Source organism: Corvus cornix, chromosome 5 (genome assembly GCF_000738735.6).
Source record: "Corvus cornix cornix isolate S_Up_H32 chromosome 5, ASM73873v5, whole genome shotgun sequence".
In the NCBI taxonomy this organism is placed as follows: domain Eukaryota; kingdom Metazoa; phylum Chordata; class Aves; order Passeriformes; family Corvidae; genus Corvus; species Corvus cornix.
In genome coordinates, this window is record NC_046335.1 from 2339846 (window position 1) to 2354262 (window position 14417).

General features: G+C 54.7%; 1 protein-coding gene across 5 annotated transcripts in view; it reads right to left on the bottom strand.

Annotated features, from left to right (window-relative positions):
* Positions 1 to 671: 671 nt before the first annotated feature.
* The window catches only part of TXNDC16 (thioredoxin domain containing 16), a 44375-nt gene continuing 30629 nt past the window's right edge, over positions 672 to 14417 (bottom strand). For 3 of the 5 annotated variants that reach the window (XM_039552065.1, XM_039552064.1, XM_039552063.1), the window contains 4 exons: positions 13454 to 13592; positions 12731 to 12891; positions 10748 to 10938; positions 7772 to 9795 (listed from right to left, as the gene is read on the bottom strand). In XM_039552065.1, coding sequence (XP_039407999.1) covers positions 9521 to 9795; positions 10748 to 10938; positions 12731 to 12891; positions 13454 to 13592 — 766 coding nt within the window. In that variant the 3' untranslated portion in view covers positions 7772 to 9520. Of the gene's footprint in view, positions 1157 to 4555; positions 4713 to 5677; positions 9796 to 10747; positions 10939 to 12730; positions 12892 to 13453; positions 13593 to 14417 lie in introns of those variants that run through there. The other 2 variants (XR_005601923.1, XR_005601924.1) reach the window with 2 other exon arrangements.

Genomic DNA, 14417 nt, shown 5'->3' on the forward strand with positions numbered 1-14417 from the left:
TCTCCTGTCACAGAATCATGGAATGGTTTGGGTTGGAAGAGATCTTAAAGCTCATCTCGTTCTACCCCTGCCATGGGCAGGGACACCTTCCACTAGCCCAGGTTGCTCCAAGCCCTGTCCAGCCTGGCCTTGGACAATTCCAGGGATCCAGGGGCAGCCACAGCTTCTCTGGGCACCCTGTGCCAGGGCCTGCCCACCCTCACAACCAGGAATTCCTTCCCAATCTCCCATCCATCCCTGCCCTCTGGCAGTGGGAAGCCATTCCCTGTGTCCTGTCCCTCCATCCCTTGTCCCCAGTCCCTCTCCAGCTCTCCTGGAGCCCCTCCAGGCCCTGCAAGGGGCTCTGAGCTCTCCCTGGAGCCTTCTCTTCTCCAGGTGGACACCCCCAGCTCTCCCAGCCTGGCTGCATATCCCAGATATCCAGCAGCACGGTGTTCCCAGCACCACTGGACATTCAATTTCCCTTACATAGGAGGGTGGGGGCACAGAGGAGTTTGGACTATGGTGGATTAGGGAAGATCCATGGAGTGGGAGAGAGCAGAGCAGCGTTACACAGTCCTTGCATCCGATGACTCAATTCCCAACCATCCCCAGGATCTCAGAGGGATGTTGCTCAAGAAAAAAATGCATGGAAAGCTGTGGAGGTCCAAAGGAAATGGACAACAGGAGGCTTGTGATTAAATGGCTTTAACTCACATCCTAAAGACATCGATCTACTTGGGGAGCTGTGTGGGGACAGGAATGTGTAGGGCTGGCCCTGCTGGCTCACGTTGAAGGTCTCTTTGTAGCTTGTCTCCACCAGCAGACATGAGCTGGGATTTAGGGAATGAGTCCAAGGACAGGGGAAGCCAGAGCAACCTCAGCTGGCGATGGCTGATGGTTCCCAAAAGCCAACCCAGCCCCTTTCTGAAGGGACCCCCACCCCCAAGGCACTTGGGGGTTATCCAGAGATTTATCCATGGGTGGGGAACCCACCTTGTGGGGATGAGGGATGTAGGGGGTGTCCTCCCAGGGGGAAAAGCTGGGAATTGCAGCCAGCTGGCCCCTCCGACACGGCAGGACACGGCTTGCCAGGGGAATAGTTGAAGCTCTGCCATCAGGAGCCAGGGCTGGCTGGGCTGTGTTAGGAAGCCTTTCCCATTCCCTGGGAATCAGACTGCAGAGAGAAAGGAAAATATGTGAGACCTGTCCCAGCTGGAGCAGAGTCCTTAAAACGGCGCTGCTGGCTGCGAGAAAGGAAGAGAGAAATCCCTGCTGGGGAAAAATTCCAGCTTTCTCTCTTACTCAGCCCAGGCAGCATTTGGTGACCTGTGTGTCATCCCTGGAATCTCGCAGCCTTCCTGCATCCTCCGTGGCCAGGCTGCCCGAGTGGGGAGCGACGCTGGCACGTGGCAGTGCCCCATCACCCAGAGCCCTCTTTGCTGTGGGGTGGCATCGCTGGGTCACCGCAGCCCCAAAAAGCCACAGGACTTCCCAGGCCATGAATCAGGAGGGATTTCCTCCGGCCAGGGCAGCGCTGCCCCAGGGTGACACAGCCTGAATCACATTCCCACCCTCCCATTTCACTCTCCATGGATTTCTCCTGAGCTGCTTTGCTCCCAGGGAGAGAGATCCCTGTTTGCCCAGTGCCAGCACTGGGGACAGTCCCTGCTGGGCATCCCCGTCCTGGTGGAGTGAGGGACCCATCTGTCCCCAGTGCAGAAAGCTGCACACACCAGCTGCAAACTGGGAGAAAGGACTGGGTGTCCCTCTGGATGGACAGGGAGAGGGAAGGCTGGATGCCACCCTCACCCTGCCCTACTCCTGCTGGGGGTCTCTGCTGCAGGTGCCACCCAGGATGGCCACCCTGGTGTCCTTGGGGATGGTGATGGTGCCCCACAGGAGGTGACCCATTCCAAGGCTGCAGCATCATGTCCGAGCTGGAAGCCACAGACATTCCCAACTCCTGTCTCCAACGCCACTGGAAATCATGGAGTGAGCATAAACAGACAGGTTGGGTTTTGGTGGCTTTTTTATTTATGGATTTTTGGGTTTTGCTGATGCCCCAGGGATGGAGATGAGTGGGAACGTGGAGCACCGCCAGGTGGGACCCAGGGACATGGGAATGTCACAGCTGGCCCTATAATTAAGCCAGCACTTAATTAAGGCTCCAAAAGCACTCTGAGTGCATCCCTGGTGAGGAAGACTCTGGTCAGGAGCTGTCTGGCCTCAGACGATGAGAAGGAATGGAACAGGATCCTGCCTGCACCCGGAGCCTGGGCAGCCTCACTGCTGCCTCCTCCCCAGCCCGAGGGGAAGAGCAAGGGGCTGCAGGAGGGGCAAGAAGCTTGGAGCTTTTGGGATTCGTCCCTTTGGGGTCCTCAGTCTCGGGAGCCAGAGCCCCTGAGGATTGTGTGGCAGAGTTGCCAGCTCATCTTTTTCATTCTCTTCTTGAAAGGAGGAGGAAGGATGAGTGTCACCAGGGTGGGGACCCTGGAGGGGACAGTGGCCAAGTGACTCAAACTGGTCGTTCCCACCCTGGTTGTCCTCTTAGCTCATTCCCAACACCTGGAGATGGGTTTTGTCACCGTGTGTCCTTTTGGGGGCTGTGCCCTTCCGGGGGAATGTGTAGGGGCTCGGGGAGAGATGGTGGGATTCAGCAGGAGGGAAATGCAGGAGCCCTGGGATGGTACAGGAAGAGGCAGGATTGGGCTCTGGACACATTCCCCTGACAAGGAATCCCACCCGGTCGTTCCTGCTGCCTGTCCCTGCTGCCTGCTTGGATTCACACCGAGCTCTGGCTCAGTGGGAGCAGGCTGAGGTTTCTGAGCTCCAAGCCGGGTGGCTGGAGCGGGGAATCTGCTCCATCCCTCTGTCACCTTGTGCCCTCCAAAAACACACAGCCCCTTTGAATCCAAAGGGGCTGATTCCTGGGAGCAGATGAGACCGTCTGGATGCTGGTACCCACATTTCAGCATCCCTGTATTGACAAGGAGGATGCTACCTTTCCCCTATTCAGCTTCCAGCTCCATGGGATGGGATGTCTCCAAAAGAAGCCCCACAGATTCCCCCCCCACTGCCACAGGAAGGGTAATTCATGGACAAACACTGGTCGTGCCCCTTTCCCATCTCTGTCCCCTGTGTCTGGGAGCTGCTCTGGGCTGGGGGACTCCGGCTGCTGTCCACAGACACAGTTCCAGCTTTGCTCCTGAAAGCTTTTCCAGCTATTTTTGGGCAGCAACTGCCTTTCCAAATATTTGCCTTGGTGTTGGTGCCTGGCCCCACTCACAGCTGGGGCTCCCTCTCTGCTCCCTGCTGTGCTAAGCTGAACTCTCCCAGCTGCAGCATCCCTCACACATCCATATCCAGGATCCCACCCCTCCCCATGGGTCACTTCTCCCACCCATGCCCCCACAGCAGGTCCAGGATCCACAGGGAGTCACCTCAGCCCTCCAGAGCTTCCAGTCTCCAATGTGAGCCACTCACAAGCCCAACTGCAGGAAACTCCAAGACTTCAAACCCAGCAAGAGCCTGAGGAGATGCTCCATGCACGGCTCCAAGGCTCTGCTGTCCCCTCTCCTCCAGGCAGGACTGCTCATGGAGGAAGGCTGGGATAGGGACACCACGGATTTCATCCCCAAGAGCCTGCATCTGCCCTGGGGACAAGAGGAAATGGTCTTGAGTTGCTCCAGAAGAGGTTTAGGCTAGATATTAGGGAAAATTTCTTCATGGAAAGGGTTGTAAAGCACTGGCACAGCTGCCCAGAGCAGTGGTGGAGTCCCCATCCCTGGAGGGATTTGACAGACGTGTGGATGTGGCACCTGGGGACATGATTTGGTGGGACTTTGCAGTGCTGGGGGAATGGTTGGACTCGATGATCTTAGAGGTCTTTTCCAACCTAAATGGCTCCAGGATTCCATGATTTCATGGCTTTGCCCTCTCTGAGGCTCCTGGGTTTTACTCTTTGTGGATCCACATGCAGAGTGAGCTCGGGCAGCGGCCAACGCAGAGAACACCACCGAGTTTAGCAACAGGACCATTTGTGTTGCCAGCAAGCCAAGAAATCCCAGCTGATGGGCTCTTCCCCACTGGAGAGCCCAGTTTGCCCTGCAGGGCTGGAGCAGAGCTGGAGCCTTCCCACCACAGCCGTGCAGGGGAACCATCCCGTGCGTTACCACGGAGCTGAATCATGGGCTTGCAGCCGCTCTTTCAACACACAGGAGGGATTTGGCAATTCCACGGGCTATTAATAGAGCCAGGCTGCTCTCCTGGGCCCCACGCCGTGCTGGAGGGGTGAGGGAGAGCAAAGCAAACTCTCAGGGAGGTTGAAGGAGTGAGTTTACCTAAGGAGAGGTCGGGAAATAACCTGTCGGGGAGCAGGAACCGCAGCGCTGCTCTCTCCCCACTTATCGCTCCCCGTCTCCACGTCGGCTCTGCCGAGCCAAGAGGGAACAATGGACAATGAACAACCACGTCCCAAAGGGGACGTGCCACCTCTGCTTCCTCCACGGCCCCATGGAACCCCGGGGGCTCCCGCTTTTCGGGAGCAGCAGGAAAGGCACTGGGAAGGGATTACCGTGGGATGGTCCGTGGTGGTTGCTGCTCTTCCAGCCCGGACTTTGATTTCACCCTCTGGGTGCGAGTCACGAGCAGTGAGGCCCCTGCGTGAACCTGGCTTGGGAATGGAGCAGGAGGGTGCAGCCATGGGTGCAGTGCCAGGAGAGGCTGCAGGTCTGGGGGAAAGGAAAATACAGACAGAAGGTGTTCTATGAGGAGTTGCTTTGGATTGCTCTTCCCAGCTCCATCCCAATCCCCATCCAGGAGGATGGAGCCGGTGGTGTCCTTGAGACCCAACTCCTGCCCATGCTGGGCATGGGGCAGAAGGGATGGAGACCCCATCCTGGCCACCCTGCAAGCTATGAGTCAGGGGTTGGGGGTACTTGCCTGGGCCTGTTGTATTTTTACCAGTGGAAGTGCTAGGTGGAAGAGCCACCCAAAATAACAGGGAACCCCATCCTGCTCAGCCACCACCCCTTATCCCACATCCCAGCTCCATCCGGCACCTGCGCCCTCCCTTCCCCAGCACAGCTCCTCAGCCACCTCTGACTGCCATTATGGCATCCATCGTTCCCATGCCACTCCGTGACCACCATGTCTGTCTGTCTGGCCCCAGATTGTCCCTGTTGGGTCCCCACCACCCTCCCCAAACTGACAGGCAGCAGGGGCATTGTGTGGGCTCGGGGGGCTGGTTTGGGGGGACACACTGGGGTGGGGACACACTGGCAATGATGGACACACCAGGCAGCTGCGGGATCCTTCTCCATCCCCTCAGGCGATGCCAAGGGCATGGGGAACCACATCCAGGGTACCAGGATGGATTGCGTCACCCTGGATGTCCCCAGGGGTGGGCTGAGGTCTGGACGAGACAATTCCAGACACCCTCAGCAGCAGCCCAGCCTCACCTGGCAACTCCGGACAAACATTCCCGGACACGCTGCCGGCAGGGCCCTGCGGCAGGGGCAGGTGCTCCAGGGCAGGGATCACGGCCAAGCCGTGCTGGAGAGGAACCTGCCCTGCAGGGAAAGCATCTCCGCCAGGCTGAGCCACCAGATGGGATGGAGGGACTGGTTCTCACTGTCCCCCAGCCCCGCCAGCCTCCCTGTCCCCACCCAGCCCCAAGGGACGTGAGCCAGCTCACCAGATCTTGTCCTGCTCCACATCCTGGCAGCGCTGCTGGAATCTGTCCAGGCAGATCTGTCCTTGCCGTGGCCCTGCTGCTGCCTGGTAGCATCTCCCTCCTGGGGACCGTGTCCTCTCCTGCCTCCTCCCTGCTGCTGCCGCCTCTTCCACCATCCTGCAGCTGTATCCCAGACCAGAGCCTGGCCACGGAATGAGGCTTGCCAGAAGGGACTGTGACCATCCAGCAGTGGTCCAGGATGGGCTGAGAATTTGGAGATTCTCAGCCGGTTTGGAAAATCCATCTTCCATCACAAGGACTTGTATCCCACCACCCTGGTTCTGCTGAAAGGGTGAAAAACCTGGAAGAAGCTGATTGCTTCTGATGTCCCATAGTTTGGAGATCAGAGGGCACCTCCATAATGATCCCTCTGACAGCTTTTAAACATGGAAAACACAACACACACCTTTAATATTTCCTCTGCCCTGCAGTGAGCACTGCTGCCAGCCTTCCTCCCTCCTAACCGAGGATGATGATGGCTTTGTGGGTGATCCTTGAGGATGGGGACAGACCAGAGAATCACAGAACATCCTGAGTTGGAAGGGGCCAACAAGGAGTGCGTGGAGAATTTCCTGTGGTTTTGGACAATAAATTGTTTTGCTTTCGGGACAAGCACATAATCCTTTTTTTTGGGGGGGTGTGTATCTTTGTTTGATCTTTTGATAATTTAAACACCCCTTGAAAGGCTCCTGAGCACATCCAAATGTCCCCTGAAATCAAGTCCTAGCAGAAGAGTTTGGTCTGATAGCTGTTGTTGATCCATATCAGTCAGGAAATCTTCAGCTGAGCCCCCCCAGCACCACTGAAGGAGGAAGAGCTGTGGTTTACGCACACAAACGCGGCTTTTATTGTTAAATGCTTGAAGAAGGAGCTGATAATATCAGTGTCCCTGGTGATCTCACCTCACTTGAGCAGCAGCATTGCTGACAACAGGGCCTGCTGACGCAGACCCCAGCATCCTGCTCCTCCAGCCTCCTGGGACAGGACAGATCCCGCTCCTCCAGCCTCCTGGGAATCACTCTGTCCCTCACAGCCGCCCCCCAGAACACGAGCTCTGCCTCCTCTGCTTCGCTTCTCACCCAAGGCTGTAATTCCAGGCCAGGCTGGATGGGAATCAGAGCAGCCTTGTCCAGTGGAAGGTGTCTCTGCCCGTGGCAGGGTGGGACTGGATGCCCTTTAAAGGCCCCTTTCAACCCAGACCACTCCATGGTTCTGATTCCATGAACACCCTCGGAGTGTTTCTTTCCACCCCGCTCTGTCCCCAGAGCTGGAGTTGTTGGAAACAGCCACGTGCTGGAGTGTTTCCTCTGCTGGATGAGGAAACTTTGGGATGCAGATCCCCTCACACTGCCCTCAGCATCCCTGATGTCTTCACCCTGTCCATACATATCCTGGCACATTTCTGCCTCCACGGGTTTCCCCCAGTGTCTGTTTGGGTTACACAATGGAAAAGACATTTTGTACTGAAAAATAAAACCCCAATGAACCTAAAGCCACCTGATGTGGTCCAGGACCCTGACCTGCATCCAGAGCAAACCCACAGCTGCCCATCCAGCTGGATTCTGGCAGTGGTGGGACATGGATAAGCACATCCCTTTCCCACATCTCTGTGCTGGTACCTGCAAGGGGGACTCAGCCCAAAGCTCCGGGCATCCCAACCCAACCTGGGAGGCTGGAGCTGATGGATCCCACTGGTGGTGTTGTGGAGAGAGCCAGCAGTCCCCAGCTAAACAGCCCCTCATCCAGCAGCATCCCATCAGGATCCCAGTGGGAAGATGTTCCTGACCTCCAGCGCCTCAATGGTGACGCTCCAGCGTCAATCCGGCAGCACCGGGAGAGGCAGCGATTTGCGAGGCCACAACGGAGATGTGGCACTGACCCCTAGTGACAAACTCCTGCCCCAGTCCTGCACGGGAGAAGGGCTGGAAAAGGACACGCGGATAAAAGTGGGGGACGTGGGAATGCTCCTTGTCTTCCACAAACCCTGCGGAAGGAAGGGATCCTGCTGATGAGGGGCAGGCACTGCTCCCACCACCCAAAGCAGATGCAGAGGAGCCTACTTGAGTGGAGTTTATTTAAGATGCTATGAAAAACCCGATTATTGCACTTCAAACTGCCAGAGGGCAGGGTTAGATGGGATATCAGGAAGGAATTCTTCCCTGGGAGGGTGGGGAGGCCCTGGCACAGGGTGCCCAGAGAAGCTGTGGCTGTTCCTGGATCCCTGGAAGTGTTCCAGGCCAGGCTGGACGAGGCTTGGAGCAACCTGGGATAGGGCAAGGTGTCCCTGCCCATGGCAAGGGTGGGATGAGATGATCTTTAAGGTCCCTTCCAACCCAACCCATTCTGGGATTCGATGATCAGGGACAGAATGGGAAATGACCAAAGTTCCATTTATGGAATTCAGCAGCGTAAGGAGCTTATGGAGCAGAGGAATGACGGGAACACACGAAGGATCTGTTCACACCCTTCCCTTGGGGATAATGCTTTTGATCAGCAGGCTGCAGTTTATTCCTTTAAATATATACATTCTTGCTCAAAGCCTGCCATTTGGTCCAAAAATGGTCTCTTGCAATTAAAGGCTTCCAGGAGAGCCCAGAACTAATGATCTATTTCTGGATATTTCAAAAGCCTCACAGCCATGTGTGCTCCTTGCAGGATGAGAAATACAGAGTTTGCAATGCTCTCAGCAGTTCCTTACCAGCATTTTTTCCTCTTCCCAGTAATTTCAGAGCCCTAAGGAGTAGGAGGAGGATCTGACCCTTCTGTCATGTCTCAGTGGTGCAGTGGAAGGGAGATGTTCATTGAAGGGAGGGGGATGATCATGGAATCTGAGAATGGTTTGGGTTGGAAGGGACCTTACAGACCTTCTGCTTTCAACCCTCTGCTGCTTCTTGTCCCCAGGAGATGGGCAGAGGCTGGAAAGCCTCAGGTTTTGCATCTCCCCACTTAGTTTTGGATCTGAAGCAGCTCCATCCCATCTTGGAAGGGTCCAGCCTTGCCCTTCATCTCCCTCCCCTCTTCCACAGCACTGAGCTTCCCACAGACCTTGCTCCCTGTGCCATTCCAGCTCAGCAGGCACCAACCTCGATGCTGTCACCGAGAGCAAAGACAAATCGAGGCTGCAAATAACCCCCTGGGCTCAGGACCAAGGAAATGCCAGCAGTGAGGAAAGCCATCTCCCAACCTGCCCACCCTGGAGATTTGCTGGCAGAGTTTTGTCCCAGCTATTCAGGGCTGTTGTGCGACCTGAGCTCTGGCCTCTGTAATAAATCTGCTTCCACCAGATCCTCCTCTCTCCCCTGAGGATGAACACGCTCACGGATTCGGGTCACAAGTCAGGTGTAAACACAACGGGGGGCTGGCTGCAGCAGCTCTGGAGTGGTGGAATGCTGGCCCTCCCAGCTCCACACGGTTCCAGCGCGGATGGAATCGCAGCATTTGCTGACACACATCAGTAGAGCTTCTCCTGCAACCAGGGAGGAGAGAAACGGGCTTTTTATCTTGGAATCACTCACCCCTTTCTACTCAGGGGCAGCTCTGAGATTTAGGGAATCTACAGAGCAGGGCTGATTTGTCTTTTCCAGTGCAGTTCGTTGCTCAGTGAGCTCCCAGCAGCAGCCAGGGAACAACATGTGGGATGCACAGACACGTCTCTGGCATCAGAAGCCACCAGCACTCTGCAGCAGGGAGTGGCCTTTCCCTTCACCATTCCTTGAGAGCTGAAACCACTTCTCTCCTTGGAGTGAAGGCTGGGAAAGTGAGAGGTTTTCCAGGGCAGTCCCACATTTTTCCCCACCCCAGCTCTCAGAGCTCGCTGTGTCTCTTGCCCTGCTTGTCCCTCGCTGCCAGCCTCGAGGCTGTGCCCCGCAGGTCCCTCCCAGGGGAACCAACTTCCTCTGCCGTGCTCTCCTGGGGTGGCTCTTCCCCGGTGGCAGCAGTGTCCCCTTCGGGGCTTTTGGGCGGGTGTGGCACCGCGGTGTCCCCGGAGCGGGCAGAGAGCTCAGGCACGGATGGCTCCATCATCTGGAGGAAGTCGTAAGCAGGGAGTGGTGGCTTCCAGTCCTCCTCAGACAAGGTACCTGAGCAGCAAATACAGTTCCAGTCAGCAGGTAAAGAGTTATGCCCCACCTCCAGGGATATTTCCCTTTCCAAGGAATTATGGCTTTTTTTCCCCTTCCTATGAATACAAAATTAACAGAATTCCAGAATGGTTTGGGTTGGAAAGGACCTTAAATCCCATCGTGCTCCACCCCCCTGCCATGGGCAGGGACACCTTCCACTGTCCCAGGCTGCTCCAAGCCCCATCCAGCCTGGCTTTGGACACTTCCAGGAATCCAGGGGAAGCCACAGCTTCTCTGGGCACCCTGTGCCAGGGCTTCCCCTCCCCCACAGCCAGGAATTCCTTCCCAATCTCCCATCCATCCCTGCCCTCTGGCAGTGGGAAGCCATTCCCTGTGTCCTGTCCCTCCATGCCTTGTCCAAAGCCCCTTTCCAGCTCTCCTGAGGAAGGCATATCCATGCTGGCTTCCTCCAAAGCCTCACTGGGCTGATCAGGACAGGAGGGATGCAGTGAAAAGCTTCACAGCACAAACCAACCCTTCATGTCCAAAAGACCCCAGTAAAAAGCAGCTTCCTTATCCTCTCCCATCCAAAAAAGAAATTAGGCACGAAGGTGCCCAAAGAGCAGCTACTTCTTACACTGACAACTGGGAGCTGGGAGGTTTCTTATTAGCAAGTTGCATTTGGGAATGGGAAAACACAGCCAGATTTGGGGATTATCACAAGGAAAAGATGCCAAATCCAAACTATCCACGTTTGGCTCTGAGCATTAAACAGTCCCAAAGCAAACTTGTGAGTGTGGGCATTCTCTCCTGGCTGGACTATTTGTACTTCTGCAGCTCTCACAAGCAGAGCTGGTTTTTCCATCGTTAAATTCCAGGGCAGACAATTTATTGCACGTAGGATCTTCTCATAAACAGACTGGAGCTCACAGTGTGTGCTTGGGAACGTTATAAACCTGTGTCCACTTACTGCTGGGAATCTCCAGTCCTGCTTGGAGCTTCTCCAGCCAAGACAAGATGTTCATCTCAGTGATGGACTGTTCTGGTGGGAACTTGAATACCTGACCCCCAGCATGGAGGTTCACCCAGAGGAGAACGGGCAAGGAAGGCGTGGTGGAAAAGTATTTCCTCAGGATCCCGTGTCCCACTGGAGTCTTCTTCCTGTTGGGAAGAGGAGATTCAGGTTTGGCAGCACAAAAGGACTGAGAGCCAAAAAATCACCAAAGGGTCCCATCCAGCAAAGTGCAGTTTTGTGGGACTGTAGAAGCATCATCCCTGGAAGTGTTCAAAGCCAGGCTGGACGGGGCTTGGAGCAACCTGGGATAGTGGGAGGTGTCCATGGACAAATGGGATGGGCTTTACTGTCCCTTGCAACCCAAACCATTCCAGGATTCCCTCATTCTAAGCTCATGGCACTACATATATAAGCTTAATGCCTTAAGGAACCTGTTAGGATCCAATGGAGAGAGAGCAGACAACAGCCTGGATGTGTGAAGAAATCCTTGAGCAGGGCAAACCCTGTAGAAAGGTGGAAAAAAGGTGGGAAAGCTTCTAAGAACAGCTGGGACAAGAGTGGGACAGATCCTGCAGCCCCCTGGGGTCAGACCCTGCCTGCAGGCACAGCTGCCAGCTCCTTCCAGGCCAGCTGCTGCCACAGCCCCAGGGTGACAGCAATTCCACAGGGATGGAAAGGCAAACCCCTCAAGTGACACAGAGAGAGTGAAAACAGGACACTGAGACAGAGGGACAGCAGGCCCACAAAGGTTCTGAGTCATTCCAGCACCATCTGAGGGCTGAGAGTGATGGCCCAGGTCTGAGCTGGCTCTTGCCCTGGGAATGAGGGCTTCTCTCTAGGACGAGGGACTTTTGACAAGGACATGAAGTGACAGGATAAGGGGGAATTGCTTTCCACTGCCAGAGGGGTGGGGAGGCCCTGGCACAGGGTGCCCAGAGAAGCTGTGGCTGCCCCTGGATCCCTGGAAGTATTCCAGGCCAGCTTGGAGCAGCCTGGGACAGTGGAAGGTGTCCCTGCCCATGGCAGGGGTGGAACTGGACGATCTTTAAGGTCCTTTCCACCCCAAACCACGCTGGGATTCTGCCCTGCTTTGTGGCAGTGCCACTTTGCTCTGGCACAGGAAGGCTTTTTGTGCCTCAGGAAGGCAGAGCAAAGGCAGATGTGTAGGTGGGGAAGTTCCAGGGCTCTCGTTTCTGGTGCATTACTGGCAGCCCAATCCCTTTCTTTCTGAACACATGTGCATTTTCTCCCTCAGCTAAACTCCAGCCCACGCTGGACGGCGCTTCCCAGACTTCAAAGCACGTTATGATTAAGCCACTGAAGTTTCTCTGGGTTTGGGCAAAACAAACAGAGGCCAAAAATTCAAACTGCAACTAAGAAGGGGAGGATTAAAAAACAAAAAAAAAATCCCCATTCCTACAACTTTCTATTTCTTAGGTCATGAATTAATTTTGTTTCTTGAATATTTTTTAAGTTTAATTTATGAGGCTGCTGGTAGAACCTTCTCGTGAAAACTTTCTTTCCCCAGTCAATGACCAGTCATTCCCTCTAATTGCTGGTGGAAAATCACCAGAACACATTCCAGGAGGGCAAATTTCCTTTCTTTTTTTTTCCCCTCCCACATGCAACAAAAATACAAGTAACACCAGACCCAGGGTCAAGCTGCTACAAGCACTAGGGAACATTTTCCTCCTCTATTGAAAACGATTTCTGCCATTAATTAAATATTTACTAATTTTACTTTGTCAGGAGATTTTTGCAGCTGCCCAGAACACTTGACTGAACCATTGCTCAATGGCTTGACCTCCCAACTGCTGATGATTTCAGACCCAATAATCACATTACCAGCTCATGTTCTCAGTAATTGCAGCCTCAGGGTTTTTTTTTCTGCAAGGCTCGGAGCGAGTTAAGGGAAAGGAGAGATTTTCAAACACTCACAGGTTCAACCAGCAAGCCACAAACGCCTGCTGGGCTCCTCCTTTTGTCAGCTTCAGCATTTCCTTGCTTTCCATCTGACTGATGCCACCAGCACTGAACAGGATGAGGAAGGGCTTTCTGAGCTGCAAGTACTGAGGCAGATTTGGCACGGTGATTTCTGGCTGCAAGACGTCACAAACAAGAAACTGGGGGTTATGGGGAGGAGAAAATGGGAGAAAATTCCGCTTTCTGCTCTTCACGAGGGTGCAGGGGGTTAAGCAAGGCTGCAGTGTCTGTGTGGAACGTGGGAAGCTGCAAGAGGGCTGGGATTCTGGTGCACTTGGAGATGTCTTTGCCCAACCCAAGCTCACCAAGTCCGTGGCAGCAGCTGTGAGCTTGGAGGTGGGGATGTGAGCAGAGCAGGCAGAGGCTACAGCCAGGCTCCAAATGGCACATGGAAAAAGCCCTGGGAATAGGGAATAGACCCTGTGAGAGGCCAAGCACTGCAGAGTGAGTGACTCTGAGGCCAGTCCCTCAACTCCAGGGTCTCCTGCTCCAAGACCACACAGCAAACAGCAGATTTCTATCCAGACTGCCTGCTCTAAGTCATAAAACTTAAAAACAAACTCGGCACGATGAAAAATAACGAGCGGACATGGCCGCTGTGCAGAACTCCACGCTGTAATCAGGGCTCTGCAAACAACTGTGATGGAAAAAGGACGTTTTGATTTTATTTTTACTCACAAAAATGTCCAGCAGTTCACATCTGATCATCTGCACCACGTCCTGCACGCTGTGTTTGGACAGAGCGATGCCTTCCACGCTCCGGCCTCCGCTGCGGGCAAGGAGCAGGGCAGGGGGGGACACGGAGTATTTTCGGGATCTGAAAAAGAGGGATGGGCACAGGGGGGTTGGACACACACCAAATGTGCTGCACACAGAGCTGGCATCCTCCTGGAGACATGTCCCATCCTTGGAATGTCCAAGGCCAGGTTGGACGGGGCTTGGAGCAACCTGGCGTAGTGGAAGGTGTCCTGGGATAGTGGAGCGGGATGGGCTTTGAGGTTTCTTCCAACCCAAACCATTCTGGGATTCTGGGATTCTGCTCCTACTTCTCCTTCATTTTTACACTGAAGGTTGGGTGGTGCAAAGGCCCCCCCAGGGCTTCACTCTGCCTCCCAAGCCAAGGCAAATGGAAGGTCTCAGATTCCATCCAAGCGACACAACCCACACAAAACGACCTCCAGGAGATCCAGTTCTTGTCTCAGTGAACAATCCCCAAAATTTTGGTGAAGTCCAAGCCCCACATTAGAGCAACACACACAGGCTGCCCCCACCCTCTCTTGGTGGAGCAGCCAGATCATCCTTAAATCCCTGAAGTCCTTCTGGTAAGAGGGTTCAAGGTACTCAAAGAAAAGCTGAGAAAGTGGGAAAAGCAGAAATAGGAGAAGTCTGAGCAATGAAAGGCCAGGGGAGACACCAAGCCAGGACAGCAATTTTCTGGAAGTTTGAGGAACTTCAGCCCTGGAGGCTCCAGATGGCACTGCCCAGAGGAAGGGTGTGCCAGGGGAAATCAGCTGCCTGTGCAGTTTTTTGGGGGCATGTCTGGTTTGTTTTTCAAAGGCTCCCGGCAATTTCTCGAAGGCTGTGACACCAAAGAATCCCAGAATGGGTTGGGTTGGAAGGGACCTTAAAGCACACCCAGTTC